Below are 17,917 nucleotides of genomic sequence, written 5' to 3' on the forward strand. Positions count from 1 at the left end.
CTTGTACCAGGTCACCTCTGTCTGGGCCTGGGCCAGCTCACAGCTCAGGGTGGCGCTGCTACCCGCCACGGCTTCCACCTTGTTCTGTGTCTGCTGCTCCTTGGCAAACACCACTATGGTCTCTAGAGGAAAAAGATAGTCAGAGAATCCAAATGAACTATCAGATTGTTTCCGTCTAAATCGGTAGCACTGGGTAGAATAAAGGCAACTCTGGGTTGTGAAGGAACACATTCACTCATTTAGTAATCCAACAAACATTCATCAAATATAGAATGCCCTGTGCTTGGTGCTGGGGACACAGAGATAAATAAAACACAGACCCTTCTCTCAGAAAGCGTAACATCCAATTGGGGAGGGAGGGGGTAGGGAGAGGAAGACACTTAAACGAATAACTGATATTACAGCATGAGCAAAAAAGGCCCACAGGAAGTGTCAGGAGGGATTTCAGGAGGGAGAGAACACTTCACATTGGGGAGAAGGTGTAAAGAGAGGGTCAGGGAAAATGGCACCTGAGCTGGGCTTCAAAGGAAGGGTAGAAAGGATATCAACAGATGGAGATGGGGCAGGGAGGGGTTCATTCTAGGCTAGGGAGATGGAATGAACAAAGGAATAGATGGAGACAGGGGAGAAAGCAGTCCATTTTGGTGACAAGGATAGAATAAATGAAGGAGAATAGCATGAGATGTCTGTCAGTACCCATTGTCAGTATACTCTAAATAAACAAGTTGTGTTTTGTTTTGTTTTGTTTCTTTTTTTTTTCTTTTTGGCCAGGCAATGGGGCTAAGTGACTTGCCCAGGGTCACACAGCTAGTAAATGCTATGTGTCTGAGGCCAGATTTGAACTCAGGTCCTCCTGACTCCAAGGCTAGAGCTCTATCCACTGGGCCACCTAGCTGCCCCTGTTTTGTTTTTAATGGAGTGAATAACACAGATCACTGATTCACTTTACTGAAACAAACTACTTAGGGTTATGAAATTTTCAGGCTGGAGGGCTTCAAATGACAAAGGGCGTTTACTATAGCCTAACTCTATTAGTTGTAAATAGCTATAGAAGGGGGGGGGATTCAAAACCATCCACTGACATTTACCAGCACCAATCTCTGCCCCAGACTAGACACAATATTCTGTGGGGAGCCTGAGAGATGAGGCTTGGGACATTGTCATCTCCCTGATTTTAGACACTAACTTCTTTGCATTAAGTGAAGAATGTAGCCCACACTTGCATTAGTTCTATAGGCTGCCCTATAGTTCTATAAGCTGCCCAAGTCTTTTCACTAAATGATATTAAGGCTCCCTATCTTGTACTTGTTCAGAAACACACTTTTAAGGTTAATCTGCATTATTAATACTTTCCCCCTTACTTTCTTAAATCAGCAAAACAACAAATCAAGCCTGGATTTGCAGCATTTGCCCACTTCCAAGGTATAAATTTTTAGGGACAGCTAGGCGGCTCAGTAGTAGATAGAGTACAAGGCCTGGAATCAGGAAGACCTGAGTTCAAATCTGACCTCAGACACTTATTAGCTATGTGACCCTGGGCAGTCATTTCACCCTGTTTGCCTCAGTTTCCTCATCTGTAAAATGAGCTGGAGAAGGAAATGGTAAATCACTCCAGTATCTTTGCCAAGAAAATCCCAAACGGCATAATGAAGAGTTGGACACAAGTAAACAATGACAACAACAAGGTGTAAATACTCATAATGGAAATTTAACAATCAGTTTTTGTTAGTTTGAGCTAGCTCTAACAAACCCCTGGTCCTGGGGGCCTCAATGTAGAAGGACCTTGACAAGCTAGAGGACAACCAGGATAGTGAGAGGACTGAGGGATTTAGGGGAAAGAAACTGGAAATGGTTAGCTTGGAAAAGAGGAGACTAAGGGCAGACATGATTGCTGTCTTCAAGTAAGTACTGAAAGGTGGAAGTGGGACCAGACTGGCAATTCTAGACCTTCGAGGTCAGAACCAAGAGCAAGGTGTGGATGTTGCAGACGAACAATTTTAAGTGCCAGCAGCATTTTAAGCTGTTTAAAGTTAAAACTGCACTCAGATTTTAGGGACACCTTGTATAAAGTGTGTGTGGGGATACTGCCTAAACAATTAAAGTTATCCCAAAGGGGAAAGAACTGCCTTGGTAGGTAGTGAGTACCTCATCAATGGCACTCTCCAAGCAGAAGCTAAATGACTACATATGACAGGGATGTTGAGGGGACTTCTGCTCATGTATGGGTTGGACTTGAGAACCTCTGAGGTCCCTTAGAATTCTGAGGTTCCATACTTCCATGAGTCTACAACATAAGGTCTGGAAATTAAGAAAATGCTTTCTGCTGGTGGGGAAGGCAGAGGGCTCTGAGTCAGGAACTACTAAGAATTCTGAAAATAATACGTGCTAAAAATCCTTCAGAGAAAATATGAATTCTTGGTAAGAGCTATGGCATTCAACAGGTAAAATTCTAATGGATAGCATGCCTTGAGGCTGACCTTTTTGGTCTATTGGGGTCTTTTCATGTGTTGGGACACATCTCCAATTATATAATGAAATTCAATGAGAAAATCAGATTCATTCTACAAAAATTCTCCAACTTTCCCAAAATACATCAATTTAAAAAAAATAATTAATATTAGTTTTGGGTATTCCCACCCAAACAATGCAATTTAACCATACTACTGGAACATAATAGCAGCACAGAAAATCTAAAACCATGAAGAATTCAAAATTCACTTCTATTTGGCTTTGAAATGCAGCATAAGACTACTTTTTCTTCTGTCTTTTTATCTCTGGTGCCTAGCATAGTGCTTTGCACATAGTAGGTGTTTGCTGGTTTGGACTAGATTTCACCAGGTTCATTCTTCTCCTGGATCAATATTAAAGTGCTGTTCTTTGTCCTGAGCACACAATGGCATCCCAGAAGCATGCCTGTGGTCAGAGACAACCATCCTAGGAAGGAAAAGCTAATGACAATCCACCAAGCTGCTGTCACACCAAAGATATAATTCCCTCATGGAAAAATGAAAGGTTGCTATCTACTCTATATCTTGTATGTGCCTATTTATGTATATGTTGTTTAGAATGTAAGTTTCTTGAGGGCAGGAACAGTTTTTTTTTTTAATTTTTCCTTTTATCCTTAGGTCTTAACACAATGCCTGCCACGTAGAAGACACTTACATGCTTTTTGATTGAATGATTCATTGAGATCCATTTTGTACTTCAGTCTCTCATTAGTCCCAATGACAAAGGACTAGATGGAGCTGTGGAAGGTGCTGGATAATGAGTACTTAGCACCTGAGGGCCCAACCTCTACTAGGTGCTGTGTAGAACAGGTCCCATTTAATCTATGGGCCTAGAACATCAGAGAAATCCAGATAGTAAAGTGGAAATGCCCAAGGCTGGGGATGAGAAAAGTGAATTTGATAATAGACTTAATTAGCCAATGGAGGGGATCCAGAAAACCATTGGGAGAAGAGGATATGAGTAACTCCAAATTCAAAATTTCAAGGTTCTGTCTCTATCTCTGTATCTTTCTTTGTCTGTGTATCTGTCACACACACACACACACACACACACACACACACACACACACACACCCCAGAATGCATTAAAATTCTCCCTCCTTCCAGGACACTGACCTTTGACATCCAGATGGAAGGTGACCTTCTGGCCCCCGGCCTCACAGGTATACTCCCCAGCATCAGCCTTCCCTGCCTGCTGCACCACCAGCTGCCGGCTCCGGCCCTTGGCCTCCACGTGCACCTTCTGGCTGGGGCTCAGTTTCTTCCCATCCTTGTACCAGGTCACCTCTGTCTGGGCCTGGGCCAGCTCACAGCTCAGGGTGGCGCTGCTACCCGCCACGGCTTCCACCTTGTTCTGTGTCTGCTGCTCCTTGGCAAACACCACCACAGATTCTGGGAAGGGGGATGAACACACAGGGTCAAAGACATACCACACTGGGCCCTAATTCACTTTCCAGAAACTCAGTGAGTAATTTTTAGTCTAGATGTTAGACTCTGGCACCCTCTGGTGAATTGTGAGATTACAGCCAGCTCTGTTAGATGTATTTAACAAGAGAAGCCACAAGAAAGAGTTAAGTTCTAAGAACTGAAAGGGTAGGATAAGAGAGAACCCCTGATGTGATGAATTCTCTCAAAGGAGCACAGTGAAAATTCCAGAGCCAAGAGTGTACTACAGAAGTCTTAAAAGGTTTCAAAGAAAAAATGAACAGCCAGTAGCAACAACCACCAAGTTTTCTGTTCTGTATAATGAGAGCCAGTTTCATTAAATAATCAAGGTCCCTTCCTGTTCTGACATTCTAAATTCTGTGTTTAAATACACCTCCCAGCTCTAATAGTCCATGTTCAAAGATCCCTCCCAGCTCTAACATTCCACGTTCTAAAGTCCTTTCTAGACTCTAACATTCCATGTTACAAGGTCTCTCCCAGTTCTAACATTCCATGTTCTGGGTCACTTCTAGCTCTGACATTCCATGTTCTAAGGTCCCTCCTAGACTCTAACATTCCATGTTTTAATGTTTCTCCTAGTTCTAATATTCCATATTCTTAAGATCACTTCCAGCTGACATTTTTAAGTTACATGTTCCAAGGGCGCTTCCAGCTCTAATATTCTATGTTCCAAAATCTCTCCTTGCTCTGACATTCCAAGTTCTATGTTCTTATGTCCCTTCCAAATCTAACACTGAATGTTCTAAGGTCACTTCTAACTCTTATAGAAATGTTCTATGTTCTAAGCTCTGACATTCTATGTTCTATTTTTAATAGGCAGGACATCATCTAGCATGCTATCGGATGATTTTCTCTCTTAACTTTGTCCTTAAAATCAAAAGTTTAAAGATTTCTAAGGAAATTTATTGTTGTTTAGTCATTTTCAGTTGTGTTTGACTCAGTGACCCCATCTGGGGTTTTCTTGGCAAAGATACTGGAGTGGTTTGTCATTTCCTTCTCCAGTTGATTTTACAGAGGAGGAAACTTAAGCAAACAGGGTTAAGTGACTTGCCCAGGGTCACACAGCTAGGAAGTGTCTGAGGCCAGATTTGAACTCAGGAAGATGAGTCTTCCTGACTCCAGGCCCAGTGCTCTATCCCCTAAGCCACCTAGCTGCCCTAAGGAAATCTAAGGATTTCTGTTTCTGTTTCTGTTTTGTTTTGAAATATGAGAATACATGCCTGATTTTATCATAGGAGGCAACTAGAAAGGACTCACTTTACAGAAAGCCTCCAACTTTCCTTGAGCCCATCTTTCCCACATATCCAATCAGGTGCCAGGCCTTGTTGATTCTACCTGTACAGCATCTACCTGTACACCATCAGATCCCCACCTTTCTGCTCCTGAAGCCATCAACCTGGTCTAGGCCCTCATCACCTCTCACAGAGACCCTCTTTCAAATCCATCCTCCTTACAGCTCTGAAACTAATTTTGTTGAAGTTCAGGCTTGCCCAGGCCACTCCCCTACTTAATAAACTCCAGTGGCTCTCTATCACCTCTGAAATAAAACACAGATTCTCCTGGCATTCAAAGCCCTTCACAACTGGTCAGCTAGTGATGTGCTTGAAACACAACAGGGTCCTCTGGGGAAAGAAATGTATGCATGATCCAACTTTTAGTTTAATCTGTATCATTAGCATTTCCTCCATCGCCTTTTAAATCAACAAAACAGTAAATCAAGTCCTGATTTTTGGCAATTGCCAATTTCCAAGGTGTAATCGCTCACCTTGAAAATGTATTAACTGGCCTTCACAAGTCAATTCGAGCTGCTGCCTCCAGCATACCCGTGGCCACAACCTGTTTTTTCCACCTCATCTACAGTATTCCCCTTCATCCATTCTACAGTCGTCTCTTATCTCCGTGCCTTTCATTTAGCTATCTATCCCCCAAACCTGGAAGGCTCTCCCCTCCTCACTCTTGCTTCTTAAAATCCCTCACTTCTTTGAAAATTCACCTCAATCCTTACCCTCCACGTGAAGCTCTTTCTGATGCCTCCCCATAAACCACTAGTGCCTCTGCTCCCCCTGCCCCCAATTATCTCATATCTATGTTTTTATATTTGTATCTAATTGTATATGTACAGGCCTCCGCTGGCAGAATGTAAGCCTCCAGAGGACAGGGACTGTTTCTGTCATCCTGGTACCTAGCATAGTTCCTGGGACACAGCAGGCACCTAATAAATGTCTGTTGATTGATTGATTGATTAAGCAAACAATGCATGTGTTCCTGCTTTCCTGATTTTCTTTGCACAAAGACTATAGCAATTGTGTGTCTAGACCTGGGCCTTAGTTAGTCTACAGTCCCTTCCTTCAGCTTCCGACAATCAAGGCATCAGAGACCTCGAAACAATGAGATAGGATGAACAGAAGAGTGAGTACAGATGACATATTGATAAGGGTTCCTAGGATGTAGAGCTAGAAGAGAATTAAAGATCACCTTGTCTGAGCCTTTTATTGTACAGATGAGGAAACTGAGGTCCAAGGTCCAAACAAATGGCAGGTGTATAACCTAAGTTTTAGATGCAATAAGAGGGAGTACTGAGATTTGAACTCACATCCTCTGATTATAAATCCAGTGTGTTCTTCCACTGTACCATAAGAGGACAGGTGAAGAAACTATAGAGTGAAGAGACATTAGCAGTCCCAGAGTTTCTAGACCATAGTTAAATCTTCCAGCTACCTGTAACAGAAAGCATTATAATTTCCTGATGCAGAAAGTGCTAACCTTTGACATCCAGACAGAAGGTGACCTTCTGGCCCCCGGCCTCACAGGTGTACTCCCCAGCATCTTCCTTCTCCGCCTGCTGCACCACTAGCTGCCGGCCCCGGCCCTTGGCCTCCACGTGCACCTTCTGGCTGGGGCTCAGTTTCTTCCCATCCTTGTACCAGGTCACCTCTGTCTGGGCCTCAGCCACCTCACAGTTCAGGGTGGCATTGCTACCGGCCACGGTCTCCACTTTGCTCTGAGTTTTCTGTTCCTTGGCAAACACTACCACAGGTTCTAGAAAAGGGAAGGCAAAACACACAGGAGTCAGAGATATAGCCCACGGAGCACTTGATTCACTTTCCACAAACTGACATTTTGTAGATGAGTAATTTTTAGACCAGAATACAAAATTAGACACTGGTACCCTATATAGAAATTGAGGCTACAATTTTTGAACCAGACTATTATTATTCGCAGACAAAAGGGGCAAAAAAAACATAATTATTCTCATTTCCACAGCACTTTAAGATTTATAAAGTACATCCTAACTATACCCCCAATGTAACCCCATTTTACAGATGAGAAAATGAAGGCTCAGAGATGCTTATTAGTACAAAAGCTGGGATTCGAATCAATGCCTCCTGAGTCCAAGTCCATAGCTCCTTTTGTTACAACTCTAGGGATTGTAAGAGCATGATCAAGGGTATCCTTTATTTCAGGAGAATTTCCTCTAGGCTGGTGGGAATAGCCCAGAAGATATGCTAAGGCTACCCTTTGACCCAGCAATAGCATTTCTAGGGCTGTATACCAAAGAGATCATATAAATGGGAAAAAGACCCATATGTACAAAAATATTTATAGCAGCTCTTTCTGTGGTGGCAAAGAATTGGAAATTGAGGGGATGCCCATTATCTGGGGAATGGCTGAACAAGTTGTGGTATATGAATGTAATGGAAAACTATTATGCTGTAAGAAATGATGAGTGGGCAGACCAGAAAAACCTGGAAAGACTTGTATGGTCTGATGCTGAGTGAAGTGAGCAGAACCAGGAGAACGTTTTAGACAGTAACAGCCATGTGGTGCAATGACTAACTGAAAAATTTAGCTCTTCTCAGCAATGCAAGGATCTAAGACATCTTCAAAGGACCCAGGATGGAAAATGCTATCCACATCCAGAGAGAGAACTATGGAGTCTGAATGCAGATTGAAGCACACTATTTTCTTTCTCTCTTTTTTTTCTTTCTCATAGTTTTTCCCTTTAGTTCTAATTCTTCTTTACAACTTGAGTAATGTGTCTTTTAAGCACCAAGTAGGGAATACCCTTCCCTACCTAGCAATCTACCTAATCCAGGGGTAGGGAACCTGCAGCCTCGAGGCCACATGTGGCCTTCTAGGTCCTTGCGTGCAGCCTTTTGACTGAGTCCAAGTTTCACAGAACAAATCCTTTCATTAAGGGGATTTGTTCTGAGAAGTTTGGATTCAGTCAAAGGATCACCCTTGAGGACCTAGAAGGCCACATGTGACCTGGAGGCCTCAGGTTCCCCACCCCTGCCCTAGGCACATTGATTCCAGAATCTACCCTTTTAGCCAGAGAAGGGAGATTTCTTGGGCAGTACCATCCTTCGGAGTTGCTTCATGGGTAACTCTGATTTCCAGAGTTCCTGAGCTCAGAGGAAGATTTTCACAACACTGTAGTGTTCTTCTTGGAGAAAGAAGAGAGTGATCAACAGAGGCTCAGCCTGCAGCCCCAAGGTTGCACTCAAGCTGTGCTGTGGTGAAGAGGACACAAGAAATCTGGACCTTCCTAATACAGATACTGCTGCAAGTTCCTTGGACAGCGAGGGCTCTGGCAAAGGGGCCTGGTTGGCTGTCCAGCAGTTCTGCAAAGTGCTTCTCTTTAGAGGAGCAGCTGATGGGCTATCTGAGGGCTTTGTTTGTTTCTGCATCCGTACATGGACTGCTGTTTTCCCAAAGCCAGCATCTTTATTGTGTGCCTTGGGGCTGTCAGGGATTCTGTTATCCATATTTGGGGAAATCTAAACATAAGCTGTAAGTTTCATTTTGGAAATTTTCCTGGAGTAAAACTCTGGGGTGGGGACATAAAGAGCCAAAGAAAGAAACTGAGTCTCTTCTGATTATGCCTCTAGGATTGGACCTGGTCAGTGTGAGCCCAGAGTCAATGGAGGATATTGGGTCCCAGGTGACAACAGGATTTTGGGCTGGAAGGCACCTTAGAGATAATAATAATAGTAACTAACAATTATATAACACGTTAATATTTGCCAAACACTTCACGAATGTTATGTCATTTGATTTTCACAACAACCCTGTAAGGTAGATGCTATTATTACCCCCATTTTTTTTTTGCTTTTTTTTTTTTTTTTGGAGAGGCGATCAGGGTTAAGAGACTTGCCCAAGGTCACACAGTTAATAAGTGTTAAGTGTCTGAGGCTGGATTTGAACTCAGATCCTCCTGACTCCAAGGCCACAGATCTATTCACTGCGCCACCTAACTGCTCCTATTATCCCCATTTTACAGAAAAGGAAACTGAGATTGTTTGCAATCCAAATTGTTCACTTCACAAAAACCAAATACACACACACACACACACACACACACACACGCCCTTGAATCAGAAGGCATTCTGCTCCCCAACACCCAGAGCAGCTTACCTTTGACATCCAGACGGAAGGTGACCTTCTGGCCCCCAGCCTTACAGGTGTACTCCCCAGCATCTGCCTTCCCTGCCTGCTGCACCACCAGCTGCCGGCCCCGGCCCTTGGCCTCCACATGCACCTTCTGGCTGGGGCTCAGTTTCTTCCCATCCTTGTACCAGGTCACCTCTGTCTGGGCCTGGGCCAGCTCGCAGCTCAGGGTGGCATTGCTACCCGCCACGGCCTCCACCTTGCTCTGAGTCTGCTGCTCCTTGGCAAACACTTCCTTTGATTCTGGAGAAGGGATGAACACAGTTTCAAAAAGGAGGCAATGGGGTATAGTGGAAAAAACCCTGGCCCTTGGGTCAGAAGACTTGGGTTCAGACCTTGCCACTATAACTTACTTTCTGTATAACCTTAGACAAATCACTTAACCTTGCCTGCATCTGGGCTCCCTCATGTGTAAAGTGAGTGAGTTGAACCAGATGACCTCCACGGTCCCTTATGATCCTGGCATCCTAGAACTACAAGGGTAGCATTGAATAGATCTGCTAATGCGGCAGGAATTCCCAATGGACTGGTAGGAGGAATATAGGGGGAATTCCAGAGCCAGGAATTCACTACAAAATTCTAAGAATGTTGAAAAGGTAGGGGGATCTACTCATCAAGGTCAGTTTACAGTGAGGTGGAGAAGGTGTGGACTAGAGAATGTGTAAAATCCCTTCCAGTGATCACACTGTCATCCTACATCCAGTCTCAGAGAGTCTCTGGTGTTCTATGATGCTCAGAATGTGAGTTGTCATTTTAATCCCTTTATTACCAAAAACCTTAACTCAGTGGGCTTGGATGTGTGTGTGTGTGTGTGTGTGTGTGTGTGTGTGTGTGTGTGTGTCTGTGTGTGTGTGTGTCTGTGTGTCTGTGTGTTTGTCTGATTTATTGGGTGTTGTTAGGAAAACTAAATTGGCTTTATAGAAAAACTACAACTTTGGCCACATTTGTTCCAAAAAGCAGACAATGTGTGTACATTAGTTATGCCAATTCATTTTGCATTCAGGTTACAGCAAATGATGCCTTTTATTCTAGGACGTGGTCCCCTCTAGTCTTATGACCTGTATGGGAGGCAGCATGATAGAGCAGAAAGGACACTAGACTTGGAGTCGGGAAGACCTGAATTCAAATCTAGCCTCAGACACTTACTGGCCGTGTGATCCCTGCCTCACTTAACTCACCTATAAATTGGAGGGGCTGGACTCATTAGCCTCCAAGGTCCCTTCTGGCTCTGCTTGTATGTTCCTATGTCCCTTCCCTCCTATTTCCTCACAACTATGGCATCAAAGCCAGGTCAACAACAACAGATCAGAGAAAGAAGAAAGTGATGTTAATAACAGACTGAATGACTTGAGACAGGTCAAGAAAAACATACAAAGTACAATAAACAGCCCCAGAGTTTCCTCTAGGTTAAACAGGCGCACATATATATGTATACACAATGCACATGTACGTACAGATAGACACATACATGTATACCTGTGCATATATACCTGCACATGTATGCACACATCTACACGCACACTTGAATCAGAAGGCATTATGGTTCCCCAGACTCAAGGAAACTGACCTTTGACGTCCAGATGGAAGGTGACCTTCTGGCCTCCGGCCTCACAGGTGTACTCCCCAGCATCTGCCTTCTCCGCCTGCTGCACCACCAGCTGCCGGCCCCGGCCCTTGGCCTCCACGTGCACCTTCTGGCTGGGGCTCAGTTTCTTCCCATCCTTGTACCAGGTCACCTCTGTCTGGGCCTGGGCCAGCTCACAGCTCAGGGTGGCACTGCTACCCACCACAATCTGTACCTCGTTCTTTGTCTTCTGCTCCTTGGCAAACACCACCACAGACTCTGAGAAAAGGACGAACACGTCAGGTCAAAGACACATCACAGCCAATGTGTCATTTTCCAGAAAGTGAAGCTTTGGAAGTCAGTAATTTTCTTGTTGGAGTACCCTGAGGTTAGACCCTGGCACCTTCTGTTGAAGTGTGAGGCTACAGCTCTGCTCTCTCAGACAATGCAGTTATTCTGACAGAAGAAGAAAGGTGAGCACTAGGAGCCATGAGAGTCAGGGAAACCTGATGTGGGAGACTGTCGCAAGGGCTGGTGTAAAGAAATTAGGAGGAGTCTACTATAAAGCTCTAAGAAATACTATAAGAGAATGGTAAATTACCAGGAGATACAGTTAATAAGTTTTCTCCTTTGTAAAATTAGGAGATGGACAGGCTGACCTCTTTAAGCCTTCCCAGTTCTGAGATCCTATGTACTATATTATCGGTATCTAGGTGGCATAATGCCTAGATTGAAGGGCCTGAAGTCAGGAAGACCTGGGTTCAAATCCAGCCTCAGACACTTACTAGCTGTGTGACCCTGGACAATTCACTTAACCCCTCTTAGGGATTCACTATCATACGGCCCTCGCAGCTCTGACACTCTACGAATTTATGACTGCTGTTAGTAGGTAGAACATCATTGTCATACTATAATACCCAGCATGCTGCAGAACAGAATACTGTCTTAATTCCTTATAAAAAGTTAGAATGCAATGGACTAGGGATTGCTGTTCTGTTTTTGGGTGTGGCAACACACATCTGGTTTTCTAACGGGAGACAGCAGAACAATTTGACATACTTTATAGAATGACTCCATCCTTGCTTGCGCCCATCAGTTCTATAAAGCCCAAAGTCTCTGCTGCTACATTTTTCTCATTTATTCAACATAAGGGCCAATAGAAAACTTGACTCTAGAATAAGCCCTCGTTTGTTTTATGGTTCCTTCCCCTCAGCCTCCCACAGCCATTGCATCAGAGATTTCTAGACAATGGCAGAAGAAGACTGGGGACACTGAGGCAAGAGGCAGGACTGTGGTGGGGAGGGGTTGAAGGAAGCAGGGTTATTTCTAAGGGACCAAATGCCTGGCAAGTTGTTATGTCGATCAGATGACTAGGCACATGGAGCCTCCGGACCTCCTCCCAGCAGCTGTTTCTGTCTCTCTCCATCTCTGCCCCAATCTGTGCTTCTCTTTATCTGTCGGTCAGTCTGTTTGTCTATCTCTCTTCTTTCTCTCTCTCTGTCTCTCTCTGTCTCACACACACGCATGCACACACACACACACACACACACACACACACACACACACACACACACACCCCCTCTGAATCAGAAGACATTTTCACCCTCTATCCCAGGCAACTGACCTTTGACATCCAGACGGAAGGTGACCTTCTGGCCCCCGGCCTCACAGGTGTACTCCCCAGCATCTGCGTTCCCCGCCTGCTGCACCACCAGCTGCCGGCCCCGGCCCTTGGCCTCCACGTGCACCTTCTGGCTGGGGCTCAGTTTCTTCCCATCCTTGTACCAGGTCACCTCTGTCTGAGCCTCGGCCACCTCACAATTCAGGGTGGCGCTGCTACCAGCCACGGCCTGTACTTCGCTCTTTGTCTGCTGCTCCTTGGCAAACACTGCCACAGACTCTGGGAAAAAGATGAACACAAGAGTCAAGGACCCACCACACAGGAAACTGGTTCACTTCATAGAAACGAAAATTTTTGGAAATAATAATCAGACCAGAGTACTCTGAGTGACACCTTCTGGTGGAGTGTGATTCTACAGCCCAGCTCTATGAGACAATGAATATTTGCATGAAAAAAGACAAGAGCTGAGTTCTAGAAACTCTAAGAACAAGATCAGAAGGACTCCCTAGGCAGGAGAACTTCCTAAGGCTAGTAGGATGAGGACAAGAAGACATCCAGAGCTATAAATTGCAGAACAATGGAATTGCAGAGGCAGAAAGGAACTCAGAGACCATCTGGTACAACCTAGACCTAAAAAACAATACCTGCTACAACATAACCAAGAAGTTATCATCTCACCTTTGCTTGAAGACCTCCAATGAGGAAGAACCCACAACCTCCCAAGATGGCACCTTCCACTTTTGGATAACTAGTTCTCAGGAACTTGTTCTTTATGTCAAATTCTAATTTATCTCTTTGTGACTTCTACTCATTGTCTCTAGTTCTACCCTCTGGGCTGGGCCCAAATAGAACAAGCTTAATTTTTCTTTCACTTAATGGTCAAAGACAGTGATCATATTCCTCATGATTTTTCTCTTTTCCAAGCTAAATATCCCTAATTCCTCGAGCCAGTCTTCATGAGGGATGAACTCAAGGCCATTCACCATCTTAGTTGTTGCCTATGGATTCCTTCTAATTTTATATTTCCTAAAATGTGATGCCTTGAGCTGAATGCAATATTCCAGATAGTCTGACAAGGGCAGGACATAGAAAGACTACTACCATCTTATTCTTGATAAATATGCTGCTCTTAACACAGACCAAGATTGAATTAGCTTTTTTGGCTGCCATGGGATACTGTTGGTTGACTTGTAATGAGCTCTCAGTCCATCAAAATCCCTAGATCTTTTTTCCCCCAAAATTTCTCTCTCATCTCCATCTCTCACACCTTTCTAATCTTGTTCTTATGAATTTGACTCTTTGAACCCAAGTGTAAGGTTTTGTATTTTAAAATGTGATTTACATGACTAAATTACATCATACTAGATTTAGCCCATGATTCTAGCCTATCAGAATCTTTTTGGATCTTGACATGGTCCATCCTGTGTGTTCACTATCTCTGCCAGATTTTATCTGCAAATTTGATAAGCGTGCTATGGATGCTTTTATCTGAGTCATAAATAAAAATATTAAACAATTCAGAGCCAAGCATAGGTCCCTGGCACACTCCATTGGATAACTGCTGCCCATGTGATGTCCAGCCAATACTGGCTACTCTTGGGGTCCTGACATTCAACTGGGTTTGTCTCTACTTTTTACACTAACACCCACCTCACATCTCTCCATCTTTTACACAGAATATCAAGAGATACTTCATCAAAAGCTTTGCTAAAATTTCATTTTCCCTCCTCTAGCCCTTCTCCAGTCCCTTTCCTGTTTTCTACAGTCTTTCAAATTTTGCAATTGCATCTGCCAGGTGTTTCAGTACCAGAAAAAGTATTTCACTTGGTCAAGGTGATCTGAACTCATTCGAGGCACACATGTGCTCTCTTTCTGCCTCTTTATTTAGTTTTTAAATTTTACTTATTTGATTATTTGTTTATTTATTATCTCTCCATCAGCCACTTTTGCTCTGTCTTTTCCAGTTTGAAGGTCAGTTTCCTTGGCAGAGAATCAAAATATGATTTGAGCTGCCCTGCCTTCTTTCTGTTATCAGTTGTTATCCCCATCCCCAGAAGCCTCCTGTTTTCCACAGAGCAACTAAAAAAAAAAAAGAAAAAACAACCAAAAAATCTTTTATTTTGTCCTTAATGTTCTTCATCACCATTAACTCATTGTGAGCAAATGCTGTCCGCCTCCAGAGAAACAAATGATGAACTCTGAGTTCAGATTGAAGTATATTTTTTCCACTTTTTCTTGCCCCCTCCCCCATAACATGGCTAAAGTAAAAATATTTTGCATGATTTCATATGTATAATAGGCATCATATTTCTTGCCTCCTCAACAGATAGGGCAGGGAAATAGAGAATTTGGAACTGAAAATAAAAATTGAATTTAAAAATTAAAAAAACTCATTGTGAGCTTTAGCATACAGCTTTTAGAGTAATATTCTCTAGTCATCCTTTATTACAAGCCTTTGCCTCCATCTTTTATATATGGGTTCTTATCACCTAAGGGGTTTGGAGAGCTCCCTGGACATCCACATTAGCCTCTTCAGTGCTTAGCATAGTGACTGGCACATAGTAGATGCCTACTATATAAATATTTATCATATAAATATAAAATAAATGCTTATTGGTTGACAACTCCCCTTTTCATTTCAAGTATTTCTGTATCTTCAGAATTTTGCTCTTGAAGGCTTCTCATCGCTCCTAGGCTGACTTCCCCTACAGCATTTTAATCATGGGATGTTTCCTCTGAACCCTTTGAAATCTGCTCTCCTAAAATCTGGAGCTCACATCACATTCCGTCCAGCTTTCCTTCCTGCTCTCTCACAAACTCTAAGAGGGAATGGTCACTTTCCCCCAAGTTTCCCATCATTTTCCCAATCAGATCCAGAACACAGTTACCCCTTGTTAGTTCTTTTACCTTTGAAAAAAGAAATTTTCAATAAATGGTATATCCTCTTCTAGTGGAGAGGGAGCTCCATTAAATGTCTGGATAACTGAAGTCTTCCATGACTCCTATAACATCTATCTTTGTGCCAGGCTTATGGTTGGCGATTCTTCATCTATATCCTCTTTATGCCTATAGCAGGGCTTCTTAAACTTTTTCCATTCACGACCCCTTTTTCACCCCTTTTCACATTTTTGGCATCATTTACTGGCACTGCATGGCCTGAGGGCATGCACAGTGCAAAGTGCACATGCTTTGTGTTCATGACCAAGGCTGCAGTGAAGTTGTTCGATGCAACATGGGAAAGCGTCACCAGAATCACCTTGGATTTTTTACACATTTGATTTTTAATTAATTTTTCATTGTTGTGCATTCAGTTTAAGAAGCACTGGTCTATAGCATACTCTGCTGACAAAAGTATTCCTGCTTCTGTCCCCATGGATAGTCAACCAAAATCTCTCTACCATACCTGCCCTTCTTTGATTCCTAGATTTCCTTATGTAGAATAAACAGGGTGTTTCAAAAGTCTTTGTGCAGTTTTAGGTTTTGATAAATTAAAGAAACATGATAGGTAAAAAAGTGTGCAGAGAGGTGGTGGCTATTGATATGCATTAAGAAGATATACAGGGTATTCCAAAAAATCTTAGTGTAGAACTGCATACTCACAAACACACACACACACACACACACTCACATTCACACCTGAATCAGAAGACATCATTCCATTCCCTCTCCCCCTGGGTGGCTGACCTTTGACATCCAGATGGAAGGTGACCTTCTGGCCCCCGGCCTCACAGGTGTACTCCCCAGCATCAGCCTTCCCCGCCTCCTGCACCACCAGCTGCCGGCCCCGGCCCTTGGCCTCCACGTGCACCTTCTGGCTGGGGCTCAGTTTCTTCCCATCCTTGTACCAGGTCACCTCTGTCTGGGCCTGGTCCAGCTCGCAGCTCAGGGTGGCGCTGCTACCAGCCATGGCCTGTACCTTGTTCTGTGTCTGCTGCTCCTTGGCAAACACAATCACAGATTCTGCAAAAGGGATGAAACACAGAATCAAGAACACGGGATCCTAATTCATTTCACAGAAAGCAAAATTATGGAGATAAGTTTTGAGACCAGAATACCCTAATGGCAGACATTGGTACTTCCTGCTGAAATGTGAGACTATAAGCCGGCTGTAACTATCCAGACAAAAAAAGAAAGAGATGAGTTCTGGGAACACAAATGTGGGAGCCCCTGATGTGGGAGAATTTTCTAAGGGCTGGATAAGAGAAATCAGGGGAGAATCCCAGGGCCAGAACTATGCCAAAAATTCTAAAAACATTACAAAGTAAGAGGCAAGTAGGAATGATTCATAATAACGAGAATGGTAATGGTTAGCATTTATATAGTGCTTTAAGGTTTGCAAAGTACTTCGTAAATATTATCACAGTCTATCCTCACAACAACCCTGGGAAGTAGGGGCTATCCCCATTTCACAGATGAGTAAAATGAGGCAAAGTAATGTGCCCAGGGTCACACATCTAAGTAAATATCTGAGACCAGATTTGAATTTAGGTCTCTCCGACTCCAGGTTCAGTGCTCTATCCACTGAACCACCTAGCCGCCTCACTCAATTCCTCAATTTCCTGTTTTGTGAAATGAAAGAATTTGTCCAGGTGATCTCGAAGATCCCCTCCAGAATGGACATTCTGTATTCTATGCCTGCTGTCTGCGGCAGAAGGTTGTTAGTGAACTATAATTCAGTCCAAAAGAACAAACATGTACTAAACACCTACTATGTGCAGGAAAGGATGCTAGGTCTGGATATGCAAAGACAAAGTGACGCAGGTCTATATATTGTTTTAATTCCTTCCTCGTGAAAAGTTTCAAGTGAACAGACAGGAGTTTAAGACAAAATGGTTGTGGGAACACATTCGATTTTATAATGGGAAGCAATAAGAAAACTGGCTCCGCTCCCATAGAATGAATCCAACTTTGCTTGAATAAATCTGTTGCATAAGGTGAAGACTCTGTACTACCTTTCTGGTTTGTTTTACATGAAAAGGCTGGAGAGGCTGCTGGTTGTGTTAATAATGGGTTAAATGCCTGGGTTGGGAAGGGCAAGAGAAGTACACAGGATGAAGACATGGCTGGAGGATATGGAGGGGAAGTGGACAAAGTGCTGAGCTTGGAGTCAGGATGACCCAAGTTCAAATCCTGCTTCTGATACTTACTAGCTGTGTGGCCTTAGGTAAGTCGCTTACCTTTTCTCAGACTCAGTTTCCTCATCTATAAAATGAGGGCGCTAGACCTGGCTGTAGCTACAGAGCTGTCATCCTATGAGCAGCCCTGAAGTTTCCAGGTTATTTTCCACTGCTGCCATCACCAACACGACGCATATGAGACTCCCCCCAC

At 43.6% G+C, this 17,917-nt stretch overlaps 1 protein-coding gene across 1 annotated transcript in view; it reads right to left on the reverse strand.

Moving 5' to 3' along the window:
• The window catches only part of LOC114024071 (obscurin-like), a 291,936-nt gene that overhangs the window by 241,624 nt on the left and 32,395 nt on the right, over window positions 1–17,917 (reverse strand). The window contains 7 exon segments of the mRNA XM_027836906.1: window positions 1–122; window positions 3,624–3,899; window positions 6,717–6,992; window positions 9,372–9,647; window positions 10,972–11,247; window positions 12,593–12,868; window positions 16,274–16,549. Of these exon segments, the coding sequence (XP_027692707.1) occupies window positions 1–122; window positions 3,624–3,899; window positions 6,717–6,992; window positions 9,372–9,647; window positions 10,972–11,247; window positions 12,593–12,868; window positions 16,274–16,549 (1,778 nt within the window).

The sequence above is a fragment of the Vombatus ursinus genome, unplaced genomic scaffold (genome assembly GCF_900497805.2).
Source record: "Vombatus ursinus unplaced genomic scaffold, bare-nosed wombat genome assembly UNPS02014820.1, whole genome shotgun sequence".
Classification (NCBI taxonomy): Eukaryota; Metazoa; Chordata; class Mammalia; order Diprotodontia; family Vombatidae; genus Vombatus; species Vombatus ursinus.